Source organism: Cynocephalus volans, chromosome 11 (assembly GCF_027409185.1).
Source record: "Cynocephalus volans isolate mCynVol1 chromosome 11, mCynVol1.pri, whole genome shotgun sequence".
NCBI lineage: Eukaryota > Metazoa > Chordata > Mammalia > Dermoptera > Cynocephalidae > Cynocephalus > Cynocephalus volans.
This window is the reverse complement of record NC_084470.1, coordinates 96,455,120-96,470,004: the sequence shown is the minus strand read 5'-3', so window position 1 is coordinate 96,470,004 and position 14,885 is coordinate 96,455,120. Positions and strand designations below refer to the sequence as shown.

Sequence of the window (14,885 nt, the reverse complement as noted above, 5' to 3'; positions counted from 1 at the left end):
CAGGGGCAGTGGCTCCTTGAGGCCACTGGCCAGGGGACAGTCCTGCCTGGGGGAGATGGGCAACCACCTCAAGGCCTGAGAGTGGCCTGTCACCACCCTCAGTCATGGCTGAGCAAACAGCACCTATGCCCTGGGCCGCCTCCTGCCTCTGATTTTATCAAGAGAAGAGGAGAAGGGAGGCCCTGGAGCTCCACCCAGCCATTACCTCCTCCAGGCAGCCTTCCCTTATTCCCCCAGACTGGCAGTCACGCCTCTGGGTTTCCAAGGCTGTTTCTACCCGCTTAGGCATCAGATCCTAGTGAATAAGAGCTTTGGGTCACACAGACCTGGGTTCAAACCCAAGTTCTGCCTCACAAGGCTGTGTGATCCCACTCCAGGCTTTGACACTCCATGCACATGAATGGGGCCACAAGCCCTACCTCCAACGGTGGGGGTGAGGAGGAGAGGGGGTTCCTGAGACCTCACAGGCATCCCGTGCCTGTTGCTGTTGTCATTACCACTAAGAACTGTTACAGCACTTACTGTTCCAGAGCATCACCAGTTTATGACTGTCCTACCCATAATGTGGGCTCCTCCTGAGCACATCAAGGGCAGGACCTGGCCCCAAGGCGTAGCTAGTAAATGCTCAATGTATCAATGCACCTGTGAGAGCACGTGCACGCCAGTGTGTGCACCCATTCTACACCCAGAACTGCCTCCATAGGCAGGACAAGTCCCACACAGAGGGTACCACTGCCACCCCAGGGTCACACACTAGCTGAGAAAATGCGGACATTTTGACAGGAAGCCACACCCCCCGCTGTGGTCTGAATGTTTATGCTCCTATCCCCATCCATATGCTAAAATTCTCACCACTAAAGTGATGGCATTAGGAGGTGGGGCCTTTGGGAGGTGATTAGGTCATAGGTAGAGCCCTCATGAATGGGATTAGTGTTCTTATGAAAGAGACCCCAAAGAGACTGCCCCTTCCACCACATGAGGACACAGCAAGAAGACCACTGTCTGTGGAGCAGAAAGTGGCACTGAATCTTCCTGCAGCTTGATCTTGGATTTCCTACCCTCCAGACTGTGAGAGATTTCTGTTTGTAAGACACTGAGCTCGTGGTGTTTCTGTTATAGCAGCCCAAATGGACTAGACACTCCCAGGAAGGAAAGATAAATGAAGGTTCGCCCACGATTTTCTTCTCTCACCCTCTACACGTGAAAGCGTAAAGGCAGCCCACTAAGAACTGAGGCACAGACATGTTCTCTACCTGCCTTAACTTCACGTACTGCTGTAAAGACCCAATCATCCACGGAGAGTTCTACAAACGTGCAATTTTGTCATTGTTAATCCTGAACAATGGGCTCGAGACACCTGAAGTTATAGAGACAATTTTATGAGCGCAAGGTTATGGGTTCAGATCCCCATACCTGCCAACTGCCAAAAAAAAAAAAAAAAAAAGAAAGAAAAGAAATTGTATGAATATGTACTTTTTGGGGGAAGAGAAGCCACAGTTTTTATTAGATTCTCAAAGGGATCTGTGACACCGCAAGTGGTTAAGAAACACTGAAAAGGAAAAAAAAAGTCCTTTGACTTAAAATAAAAATGATGGCACATCCAGCACCTGTCATTCCAAACATTCCCGCCCTTACAATTCTACCGCCCCCCTGCCCACCACCCTCAACCCCCTTACCTTGCAGAGAGCACCAGGCAGGACTCGGAAGTCTCGATCTTCAGAGCGTAGGGCACTTTCTCCATCACAGGGCGGCTGACCTGGAAACCAACAGCAGCCCCTTCAGGGTAGGGACAGGGCGGGCCAAACCCAGGCCAGATTCCTCTCCTGGTGGTAGATGGGCAGAGGGGCCTGAGGCACACTCTCAACCTCAGTTTCCTCATCTGTAAAGGGCAAACCTTCCTGTGATGGCAGATGCTGTTAGGTGCCAGGCTGCCGACTCCATGGTCCTCTGTCATTCACCCACCCCCAGGAAAGCCACAGAGCGTCACTCAGGGTCCAGCCCGGGCAACCTCCAGGTGCACTGTCACGCTGGACAAGTGCCTGCTCAGTGACCAAGGTCCCCATGGTGTTTCACAGCCCACAGATCAGAGACGCTGCAGTGCCCCAGAGGGCTCGCCTTGCCATCCTCCCCTCTGCCTTTGGAATGACAACCACCCACCGCTCCATTGTCCACCTCAGTGGTCCCCTCTCTGACCCCTTCCCCAGCTATACCAGAATTAACTTCCTGAAACCTCCTGCTCCTCCAGAATATCCAACAGTTCTCAAATGTCCCCATCTCTGGGGCCAAATTACACTGAGCTTGGCCACACAGGTGCCATGTCCACAGCAGCAGCATGTGCCACAGCCAAAAGGTGGAAGCCACCCACATGTCCACGGAGCGACATACAGATAAAGAAAATGTGGCGTATTCACACAACCTTCAAAAGGAAGGACATTCCGACACATGCCACAACATGGACAAGCCTTGAGGACACTGTGCTAAGTGAAATAAGGACAGATACTGTGTGATTCCCCCTAGATGAGGTCCCTAGAGCAGTCAGATTCACAGACACAGAAAGTGGAATGGTGGGTGCCAGGGGCTGGAGGTGGGGATGGGGAATTACCATTTAGTGGGTACAGAGTTTCAGTTTCGCAACATGAAAAAAGTTCTGAGATGGATGGGGGTGATGGGTGCTCTACAACCTGGGTGTACCTAATGCCACTGAACGCTACTGAATGCCAAGTGTATAGTTGTACACTTGAAAATGGTTAAGATGGTAAATGTTACGCTATGTTTATTTTACCACGATTAAAAATAAATTACCAAACACCTGCTTGTTTCCTCCCTCCAAGCCTTTCCATATGCATTTTCTTCCAGGTAGGATGCCCCTTCCCCATCTCTCTTCCCCATCTGACCAAATAATTGTCTACACTAAGGGCTTATGTCCCCTACTCCAGGAAGCCCTCCTTTCCCCTCCCCTCTCCCTGGATTACCTACAGTATAAACCTGCTGTAACCCACAATTTAACACCGCTTCTTCCGGCCTTCCCCTTCCAGCTGGTCCGTGTGCTCCTAGGCACAGGGATGCCGTCTCCTCCTCCTCCAGGGTCTCCCCACCCCAGGGTGCCCAGCACCAGGCATTTACCTTCATGCTGGCCACCGCCAACGTGTTCTTCAGCCGGTACTTCCCGTCCTTCTGGGGATATGTGTACAGGAGCACGTCACTCATCTGGGGAGAGGGCAACCCTGTCAGCCATGTCCTGGCCCCAGTGGGCTGCACTGGGCTTCTGCACACGGAAGACCCCTAAACTCTGGGGTGCACAGGCATCTTGCATTCTCTGGTGAACCCCACAGGCAAGCAAAAACATTCTGGGCTAAAACATGAGCCCCTCCCCAATATTTCACTCCCAGGTAGACGCTCATGAGGAATAAATGCATATTCCCTCAAAAAGTCATGTACAAGAATGTTCATAGCAGCTTTATTTATAACAGCCCAAAGCAGGAACTACCCAAATGCCTACCAACAGATGGATAGACAAACCACCCACAGTACATCCACACTATGGAATACTGCGTCACAATCAGAAGGAACAGGCTGCCGACACACTCGACGGACAGGACTGCATCTCAAGGTCATGCTGAGAGAAGCTGCGCACATAAAACCACATTCATATGAAGTTCCAAAACAGGCAAAACTAACCTATAGTGACAGAAATCAAGCCAGTGGTTGCCTGGGGTCCTCAGGGATGGGGGAGAGTGACTGAGAGAAGCACAGGGAAACATTCTGGGGGACTGAAAATGTTCTATACCTTGACCCAGGTGGTGGCCACACAATGATGTACACTTGTCAATACAGGTAGACACGTACACTTAAGACTGACGCATTTTACTCTACGTAGATTAAATTGGGCAAAGTATAGGTAAGAAGGAAGGCAGGCAGGGAGGGAGGAGAAAGAGGAAAGAGAAAACTCCTTAAGGTTAGGGACCCGGTGGTCCTGTTCATTGCTGTAGCTCCAGTGACCAACACAATTAATGTTTGTTGCTTAATTAACATTTATTGAATGAACAACTAAAGCTCAACCCATGTTCAGGGCAGACAGGAAGAAACATAATGAAATTCACTTCACGTCCTTAGGAGAGAGTGTTTCTGTTTGGCTAGAAGGTTTCAAGTCCATAAAGACGACATCATACTCAAGCTGGTGCAGTGTGCTGCGAACCATGACCCTGGCATGCACCAGCCATGTGACTATGGACAAGCCCTTTCACCTCCCCAAGCCTCAGCATCCTCATCTGCAAAATGGGGACATCTCCACCCTTACATTATTACTGACGCCAACAAAGGAGGCCCTCTGTGCATGGGGCCAACGGGAACCAGGGGTGCTGCGGGGACTGAACAGGACAATGCACCTAATGTCTGAAACAGAGCAAGACCTCATAATGAATACTTTCTTTTCCCAATAGAGCTTGCTGAGGGAACAGATGGGTGAATTTTCCCACCACCAGCTCTTCTTAGGACCCCAATGTATCAGCCATGGCACGGCAGGAGTGGTCCAGACACTGTCTGGCTGTGCAACCCTTCCTCTCTCTGGGCCTCACCTTCTCTAAAGGGAGCTGGAGTGGACCAGGGTTGGCAAACGTTTCTGTAAAGGGCCCGGCAGTGAGTACTTTAGGCTTTGGGGGCCACACGGTCTCTGTTGCAGCTACTTAACTCTGCTGTTGTGGCTCAAAAGCAGTCACAGACAATCCATAAACGAACACATGTGGCTATGCATATGTGGTCAGCTGTGGTCTGCAGGCTACGGTTTGCCGACTCTGGGCTCGGGAGCTTTCCAAGCCCTTGCAGCTCCGCCTTCTAAGAGCTGTGGTATTTATTTATTTATTTATTTTAAAAGATGACCGGTAAGGGGATCTTAACCCTTGACTTGGTGTTGTCAGCACCACACTCAGCCAGTGAGCAAACCGGCCATCCGTATATGGGATCCGAACCCGGGGCCTTGGTGCTATCAGCACCACACTCTCCCGAGTGAGCCACGGGCCGGCCCGAGCTGTGGTATGTTGAACACTGACTCTGTGCCTGACACCTGTGACCTCCCTTTAGGGCAGGCACCATTGTTATCATCCCCATCTCACACAGGGAGAAACTGAAGCCCAGAGAGGCCAGAAAACATGCCGAGGTGGTTGTCACAAAGCTATAGGTGGTGGTGCCAGGGCTATAGGTAAACAAGCGTGCCTGCAGTGCATTCAGGTGTGGTGTGGTAGGGGTGGTCTCACAGTGACTGCCGGCCCTAGCTGGGGACAAGAACCAAACCCGGCACAGAGGCTTGCTCACAAACCCTTCCCTTCCTAGGGAACAGGCCCGGGTAGCTCAGCAGAGCAGTCCCAGCCTTTCTGCAACTGCTCGTCCAGCACCTGCTGCCACGGCAACTGCCACGCACCGAGGTCTATCAGTGGGCTAGGACAGGCCACCTCCCGATCGCCTGCAGTTCTCCCTGCTTCAAAGTGTGTTTTGGAGAAAGGGGAAAGAATCCTTCATGAAGGGCTAGGGTAGGGGGGCTTTCCCACAGTAAGGAGCCACCAGCGAGCAGCGCCACCTGCTGCTCGGGGACGGCGAGGCCACCACGGGAGCCTTTCCAGTCTCACTGAAACCTCTGTGTGATGGCAGGAGATGCCTCCAGTCAGTTCTGCAGTTCAGATTATTTTAAGGAACTGGCACCAGAGAGGACACGGTGGGGCGGGTCAGGATGCTGCAGCTTTGCCTGGCATTCAGGGTCTCTGTGAGACGCACAGAGACCAGCCGGCATGGGCAGAGGAGGAGGCCAGACGGCAAATGGCTGGGGGACCAAGATGGACCCACTCTGTTCCAGCTGCCATGTTGCATGCTTCTCTCATGTCCAGGAAGGATGTCACCTCCATTTTAAAGATCCGGGCACTGAGGCTCAGAGAAGTGATGGGACACGCCCATGGGTCCCAGAGCAGTGGGTGTCAGAGCTGGGGTTTGAATCAGCTGATTCCTCACCGGCATCCTGTATGACCTCCCTTTTTCATCCTGAAGAAGGGGGACCTGGGAGGACCCATTTTTGGCTCCAACTCTGCAGGGCTGTGCTGGGGCAGACACAGCAATGAGCCCTGTAGCCCCAGGCAGAGGGAGGACTGTGTCAGGGTCGGGGGGAGCAACTGTCAGAGGAAGAGAGGAAACTGTTGTAATGGCTACCGAATGAGTGACTTCTATGTGCCAGGCACCCAAGTCACCTCATTTAATTCTCAAAACCACCTAGTGTTTCCACTCTTCTGGTGGGAAACTGAGGCTCACGCGTGTCTGTGGCTTGTCTAAGGTTTACTGATGGGGTAGCTGTCAGATAGGGATCTAACTAGCTCAGTATGGCTCTTACCACATAGATGCCCCTCAATTCAGGGGCACACAGACTTGTCCTCAATGGAAAGAGTTTTTAAATATTTAGACTTGTCTAATACAGAACAAGGGATGGCTTCCCCCACTAGACGTCAAGATCCACAAGGCAGGGACACGTCTACACTCCAGTACAGACAGATCCTAGCACTCAGAAGGAGATGGATGAGGAGCTGTAAAATGAGTGAATGTTGCAGCAGGCAGGGAGTTCCCAACACAGGAGGTCTGTAAGCAGGTGTTTGGAAAAAAAAAAAAAAAAAAAAAACTACCTAGAGAAAGGGACTCACGCGACTCATGCATCCATGGAGGCTTTGAGATCCTTTTGAGAACCCAAGTCTGAACCAGGCACTGCTTGGCTCCTTTTCGAAGTCCCACTTGGGCAACTCCTCTCCTCTTGCCTGCAGCCCAATCTCTCCCTCCCACTGCACTGCCAACCAGCCCGAGTGGGGTGTTCTCATGGGAGGTAGGAGATAGGGGAACCTGCGTCACCTTGTGGTTCATGCAGAACCGAGGGAGCCCCCAAGGCGGGGCCAAGGCCTCAGGACCCTCACCCTCGAGGCCCAGCGAGGCCTGACAGGCAGCCACAGGCTCCACACTTTCTGGCCAGGCTCAGGGTTTCTCTGCTCAGCTGTCTCTGGAACTCCACCCTCAAGCGGCCCCTCCATGGGCAGGGTCTATGTGGGGCACCAGTGAGCAGAAGGGCCCATCGAGAGCCAAAGATTTCATGAGATCACAGAGGCTCTCCAAACACAGCACGTGTCTTCTGCTTCTGTCCTTGGCTTCTGCTGTTCCCTCTCCTGAGACGTCCTTCCTTTGCCCACCAGACACACCCCTCTCCCTGGGCTTTGCTCAGGCAGCACTTCCTCCAGGCTATATGCCAAGCTCAGCATAGAGCACGGCACCCAGCGAGCACCCGAGAGCGTGGCCGGCTGTCCCCAGCCTCTTCTTTGCTTCCATGGCCCCCTGAGACCCTCTCTATGGTTCTCCTCACTGCATTTACACCTGCCTACTTGGGCCTCTCCCATTAGACTCCAGGGCTGAGGGGAGGCCCGGGCCTGGTCTCTGTCCCCGGCACGCCCGAGGTATCCGACAGGCGTCTGAGACAGGGCGTGTCTGGCCACGCGCAGTACCCGCCCGCTCCCACCTGCAGCGCTGTGAGAAAGCCCAGGAGGTAGCCCTGGCCACGGAGACTGCACAGTACAGCCAAGTGCGGGAGCGCATGGAAAATCACACCCGTCAGATGGAGGGGCTCCAAAGGCAAGGTGACTTGGGGGCACAGGAGTGGGGCAAGGAGCTGCCTGCAGCTCAACAGCCACTGAGGCTGGTGCTGCTGCCCATGGCCTGCACATGCCCTGGCGCTCAAGACTGTGGCTGTAAATGATAAAAAATGTTAAATCATATTCAGTCTCCTGCGTAGTGGAGAAAGTACTGGACCGGGCTCAAAGTCCCGGGTTCTCTTCTGGGCCTCTGCTGCCAACCTGTGGGGAGCCTGGCAAGGCGACTTTCCTTCCTGGCCCTCAGTTATCTCAGTGCTGGATGAGGTGGGGACGTGGGCAAGTAAACTCCGGCAGCGAGTGATGGGTCGTGGCACCTAAGGGTGAGGCTCCCAGCCCCCCAGATGCCCCTCACCCTCAGACTCAGCCCCGTTCTGCGTACCCTCCCTTCCCCTTGTCCTGGAACACCGGCCCTAGAAAACTGCACAGAAATTGACAGTCCTGGGGCTTGGTTTGGGGGCCAGGTACTTACCAGAAACAGGTGCCGGGGCCGTCTGTTTTTCCCCATCACTTTCATTAGTGTTCCTTCTTTCAGAAACTCCTGTAGAGAGAGAAGCAGACCTCGGTGACCAGGCTGATGCCTCCTGTGTTCCCAGAGAGCGCTGCAGGAGAGCCCCAGAATAGGAAACTTAATCACTAAGTCTCCGGAGAACCAGAGAGCCGCTCACAGGTGAGTTCCCAGCTCACGAGTGATGCTCCATACATGCTGGAACGACACTAAGACAGGAGCCTGGCCTCTCAGGAGTCCCCCTTGTACTGCACCAGGCGCTGACAACGTTCTGGCCAAAGAATGGTCCAAACTATGATTCCCTCCCTGGTTGGCCACCATGAGAAGTCCATTCAGAACAGAGCCTCTTAGGGCCGGCCCGCGGCTCACTCGGGAGAGTGCGGTGCTGATAACACCAAGGCCTCGGGTTTGGATCCCCATATAGGGATGGCCAGTTCACTCACTGGGTAAGCGTGGTGCTGACAACACCAAGTCAAGGGTTAAGATCCCCTTACCGGTCATCTTTAAAAAAAAAAAAAAAAAAAAAAAAGAACAGAGCCTCTTAAAGTTTGCTCTAACTGCCAAAGATCTGTGAACAGTTGCTACCAGCCTCTTAATTCTGGAGGCTACAAATAGACGTTTAATATTTATTGAATTCATAATCATGGCCAAAACACTAAGTGTGATTTTACAGAATCTCAGACCAGTGAGATCCCTGTTAATTTTTAGTAAAAATCCCCTGAACCCAATCTTTCATTCCTTTGTCTCTTTTCTTTCATAGACCACAACCGGTAATGAACATATTTTTGACTAATTTTATGCTGAGTTTTATATTTTCCATTTGGAAGCTTAAAAGTGAGTACATTTGCCTCTTGAAGAGTGTTATTTTTAAGATACTTTCTTGGGGTTCACTCTTGAGAGAGTTTTCCTGCTTTCCCAACAACTCTGGACTAACAATACTTCATGTGTCCTCTTCTTGAAGGTGAAGAGAACCACAGGGAATACTGGACCAGCTGACACTATGTCTTTAACCACCCTGCAGCAGACACAGTGTGGCCAACCCCAGGGGAGGCAGTCCCGGGCCCTGGCAGTGCAAGCCCAGCCAGCTGGCCCCTTCGCAGGTAAATAGCAACTGCAGCCAGGCCCATTTGGGGCCAGCCCCGCCAAACAAGGGGGCTTGTCAGAGTCTCAGCTGCCCTCTGCCCCACCCGTGGTGGTGGCACTCACCCTTCCTGGCTGATGGAGGTCCCCTTGGCCCCGAACACTGTGCTCAATGTGGACCAGCTTCTGCAGGTTTTCCTGTAGGTGGGAGCAGGTGAGGAGATGGTCAGGGCCATTTCAGGGGCTCTTATCCCCTCTGTTTCGGTTTCATAGGAAGAAAATTGAACCCAGAAAGGCCTTTCCAAAACCCCCACCTCCTATAAGAGGCAGAACCAGGACCTGAGGCTGGGTCTGCAGGATGCCAAGGCTGTGGGCTGTCTGTCATCAGGCTAGTCCCTGAGGGCCTGGGGCCGGACACCAACATCTTTCTGTGTGCCATGGGCACGGTCATTTGACCTCACTGTGCTGACAGATACCCCTGTTTTTCTCTGGGCCACCGCCCCTACCCTAAGGTTATGTCCCTCATAAGACCTCACATATCTGGACATTGGTGACTCAGAGCCCGAGGTCCATGCTCCTTGACGCCTCATGGTTAGAAAAATAAGTGTGGCCCTGTTGGTTCCTGACTGGGTTATGCAAAATATGTGAAGTCTCACACTTTCATCTCCTCGCACAGCACCCCACAATCAGAGAAATCACGAGCACCTTCCCCTTGTGCAGGTGTCCCTTGAAACTTCCCCAGGGGCAGGTTCTCCCATGAGGTGAAAATTGTGTGTAGAGATGTCGCCTTGAAAGGTCCTCACATTATCCACGGTTTGGAGCATAAAATCCTACACAGTAAAAGCATATAATGGTTGTTCCGTTTCTGCTTATGATGTAGAAAACTGCGAGACAATGTCACTCCCACCCTGAGAAAAGGCAGATAATCTACAAAATCATGACTCTTTTTAAGCCTGTGACAGAACAGAGGTCACAAGGCAGCCAACTGAACTGAATTCCAAAGACTTCAGGTACAGAGACACGATGAAGGAACTGCCGCACCTCTGGCGACACACGGACAAAGAGGTGGTCGGCATAGAGCAGAGTAAGAAAAGAGCAGCTACGATGTTAAGGGATTCTTAAAGGTCAAGTGTGCGCTGATGGCAAAGTTTAGAATAACAGGGGGCCGCGGACAGGACACCAGGGAATCTGTGCTCACCTGCAAGCTCTTTTCTGTGAGTCTGACGGGTGCTCACAAGGAGGATTGGGGCAGGGCAAGGGCCGGAAAGAACCCCATTTGGTAGTGAAGATGCACAGGCTGCCCAGAGAGGCCAGCACAGAACTCTGCCTGCTTCCTCAGGCCCCTCTCTCATATGAGGCTTCAGCCACTCGGAGAGGCCAGGAAACCCTCCCACCCCCAAAGCTCTGGGAAAGGGTAGGAGCAAAAGCTGTCCGCCCCCAGGAGGAGGGGTGGTAACCCTTGGGCCCAGTACCATGCACCAATACCATGCAGAGGTCAGCCACTGCTGGGGGCTGGGCAGACAGCTGTCCAAGGCCAGCCACAGATCATAGGCAGAGTCTGGCTGCTGTGGAGGGGAGGGCAGGAATACTGCTGCAGAATGAGGCTGTGCAGGAGGACTCAGAAACCTGCCTGTGCCCGCTATGAGCCTAGCACTGAGTAATGAGAAGCAGTAGTCTACCTCCGGGAAGGGGAAGAGCGTGGGAGGGATCCTTCCTGTGGTGCAGGGATTGCTAAAAGCTGAGGATGGAGCAGGAATGTGAGAGAAACTCTTCGGCACTGCAGGCCCCACAAATAGCGTGAGGTAACAGCAGCCCCTTGCTGGAGGAACATGAAGGTTGGGAACACTGAAGATACTGATGTGACAACAAAACCCACACCCAGCTCAATCACTGACTGGACTGACTCCGACTCAACCACCCGTCCCCCACCATGAACAGCCTGACCAAAAACGAGGCATGCCCACTTCTGGGGGTAAATACTATTTACTTAAGTGTCAATAGTGCTTCTACACATAATGCTTGAATGCTTTCTTGGCATTCAAGAAAAAATTATGAGGAAAAAAAAAGCAAGGAAAAAAATCCCCAACTCATTTTCAGGTGGTAAAACATTCAATAAAACTGAAGTGAGAGGTGATATGGATATTGGAGCTATCAGACAGGGACTTTAAAGTAACTATGATTAATACGTTAAGGGATGTAGTGGAAAAGGTGGAAAATGTACATGGACAGATGGGGCATTTCAGCAGAGATGGAAAATACACAATAGAGTCAAATGAAAATATTAAAAACAAAAAACACCATATCTGAAATGAAGAATTCCTCTGACACACTTAGAAGCAAATTGAAGCAAACTTGAGGAAAGAATCAGTGAATTTGAGGATAGATTAGTAGAAGGGTAAAAAAAGAGTAGGGGAAAAAAGAACAGTGCATCCAAGAGAATTTTCCAAAATTAATGAAAGACAATAAACCACAGACCCAAGAAGCTCAGAGTCACAACAGAATGAATACCACCCTATCCTCCCCACATACACCTAGACACATCATAGTCAAACTTCTAATAAAAAGAGAAGATCTTGAAGGCAGCCAGAAAAAGGGACACCTGACATAAAGGACAACTATAAGCATTACAGCAGACTTCTCACCCAAAACTATGTAAGCCAGAAGACAGTGGCATCTTTAAAGTACTGAAAGAAAAAAATTGGTCAACCCAGATTTTTAGGTGAACTGAAAAATTAAGTAAATGGATGATGGACAGTGGGAGCCAGGTTTCTGTCTGTTGGAGCGGGCATTTACAGATAAGCAAGGGGAGGCAGCTGGAAGGACCCACGCGGTAATGATGAGAGTTGGAGACACTGGGAAGGATTCATGTTCAGCATAATACAGACACAGATGGTTATGTATGGAAATATCTACAGATGTGTGTATACACACAGGTTAGAATGCACACATGTAATTCTTCCCTCTGTCAGCTAAGAGAGCCTTAAAAGAAATGATATCCCAATAGCACTTAGTGCCCAGATCTTGGTTGCTAATACCATTATCCAATTAAAGGAACCAAGGCTCCTCGGACAAATGGCTGATTCTAAGATAGGCAGGAAACATATAAGAGGAGTGAGCCTGGAGCACCTTGTAGTGCCAGAAAGTAAGGAAGTGCTCAAAATTAACAAGCAAACACACTCACCCAAACCCATATTGATGGGGGTATGTGAAAGGGGCACAGAAACCAACTGAAAGAGCTCCCAATGGCCAAAGCTGGAACAATTGTGGAAATAAAGTAGTGTGAGATTATTATCCAAAAAATAAAATGAATATTCATGAGTCCATACTGATATAAATGACTGCCTTATTTATAATTATTGGATACCTGAATAAACAAGGGAGAAGAGACTAATCTCCCACACAGAGAAATTACAAATAATTTAGGTAGATACCCTGCCCTCAAGGAGAGGGGGTACAACTCTGCACAGAGTGACTTTCTTCCAAAGAATATGAAAAGGCAGGTAGAGGGGTGGGGGAAAGCAACTTCACAAGGAGAATCTGGACACACTCTTGATCAGCCAGGTGATCGAGGTCAACATCGACCATCATAAATCACGTTGCTAGTTTGTACCCTTCATGTGACGTGTTGAAAATGGTGCCTTACCCCTGTGATCTCTTCCCAAGTAACCATAAACCCAGTCTAACCATGAGAAAAACATCGGACAAATCCCAGTGGAGAGGCATCCTGCAATACACCTGACCAGTATTCCTCAAAACTGTCAAGGTTATCGAAAACAAGGAAAGTCAGAAACTGTCACCATCGAGAGGAGCCTAAGGAGACATGATGACTGAATATAAGGTGGTGTCCTGGGTGGGATCCTGGAACAGGACATTAGGCCAAAGCTAAGGAAGTCTGAATGAACTATGGTCTGTAGTTAGTAATACCACATCCATACTGGCTCTTTAGTGTAACAAACGTGCCATACTAACAGAAAATATTAATGTTGGGAAAACTGTTGTGTGGGGTATATGAGGACTCTCTGTATTATCTTCTCAATTTTTTCTGTAAATTTAAGATTGTTCTAAAAAATAACATCTATTCAGAAAGAAGAATAGTGGTTGCCAGGGGCTGGTAGGAGCGGGGAGTGGGGAGTTTTGTTTTATGGGGACAGAGCTTCAGTGGGGAAAAGAAGTAGTTCTGGAGCTGGACGGTGGTGATGGCTGCACGACACTGTGAATGTACTTAGTGCCACAGGATGGCACACTTAACATGGTCAAAACAGTAAATTTTACGTCATGTGTATTTTACCACAATACAAAACTTTCGTAGGTCTATTAAAAACTGAAAGTGAAGATGGGGGAGCCCAGACCCTGCCCATGCCTCCTCTCTTGGAGGAGGAGCAGGAGGTGTTGTCCCTTCGGTGTGGAGAGGAGGGCGGTCAACGGCTAATTTGACTTGGAGTCTCGGCAGCCTGGCCTTGCAACCAGATGTCGGATTTTCTCCTAGGTACGGCTCCCGAGGCTTGCTCTAGAAGGAGATCTAACTGCTGACAAACCTGGGAGCGACTTCAAATCTCCATGCCTACATCTGGTGACATCCCTCGTGGATGAGTTAATGAAACAAGAAAAACCCCAATGTGGGAGACAGAGAGAAGCAGTCCTTGTGCAGGTTTGCAGGTGCCTCGTGGGTGCAGAGCAGGTGGTGTGTGTGGCACACTGATGAGCGTGGGGGGGCTCTGAATCCATGCATGACACGCACAGGAAGTCTGGCCTGGTGGTTAAGAAGGGCTTGAGCTCAAATTGGCTCTCACGTTACCAGCTGAGTGATCTTGGCAAAGCACCTGTCTCTCCAGAGCTCCATCCCCTCACTTGTGAAACTGCACTGACAACCCCTCCCTTGTGGGGCCACTGTGAGGATCAGAGAAGATCAAATCATCTGGCGCCAGGCCTGGCACAGAGTGAGTGCCCAGTGGGGGCAGCTGCTGTCATTACTGGGAGGAGCACGGACACCAAGTGGACGTCTAGTGCAAGCTCTCCTCAAAGCTGGTGACGATGACGTTTCCCACATCAAAGACTCGTCCCATCCTGCGTTCTGAACAGTTCCTATCTATTCCTGATTCCCTCTCAAAATGTGAAAACAGTGTGGGGGAAAGGGGGTTTCCTGGGCCTCGGCTCTTACAGTCATGCTCCTGGAAGCTTCTCTGATCACCTAACAGTTGTCTGTTAATGGGCTGCTCTGACAACATACTTATGGTTTGGCCATCAGAACTTGATCCAAATGAGTTTAATGGTGGCATTTCAGGCAGGTGGCAGGTAAGAGTGTAAGTCGAATTGTGATCTGTGGGGTGGTGGGAGCTGCTCTTCTTGTAAGTCACATCTCCAGCTTAGCTACCTTCTTGAGCTGTGGCAGTGGTGTGAGATAAGCATAAACCCCAAGTGAGTGCCACCTGCTCCAGGAAGCTGTCCCCACACTGGTGTGTACTTTCCATATTCTTCCGAAGGCAAAAGGGGACGGCACCACTAGGTGTATTCTAATAGGATTGCTCCGCTGCCAAGGGGAAATGATTGCAGGGCTGGGCCAGAGGAATCTCCAAGCAGATGATGAGGCCTGAGGTGGATGGTTGCTGTGGGGACAGAGAGGCAGAGCCCCACCCAGCCTT

The 14,885-nt window shown here is 50.8% G+C and overlaps 1 protein-coding gene across 1 annotated transcript in view; it reads right to left on the bottom strand.

Moving 5' to 3' along the window:
- Positions 1-14,885, bottom strand: part of FGD5 (FYVE, RhoGEF and PH domain containing 5) — a 118,181-nt gene that overhangs the window by 12,585 nt on the left and 90,711 nt on the right. The window contains exons 11-14 of the mRNA XM_063114393.1: positions 9,373-9,444; positions 8,131-8,199; positions 3,124-3,207; positions 1,677-1,756 (exon numbers count right to left, since the gene is read on the bottom strand). Coding sequence (XP_062970463.1) covers positions 1,677-1,756; positions 3,124-3,207; positions 8,131-8,199; positions 9,373-9,444 — 305 coding nt within the window. The remainder of the gene's footprint in view (positions 1-1,676; positions 1,757-3,123; positions 3,208-8,130; positions 8,200-9,372; positions 9,445-14,885) is intronic.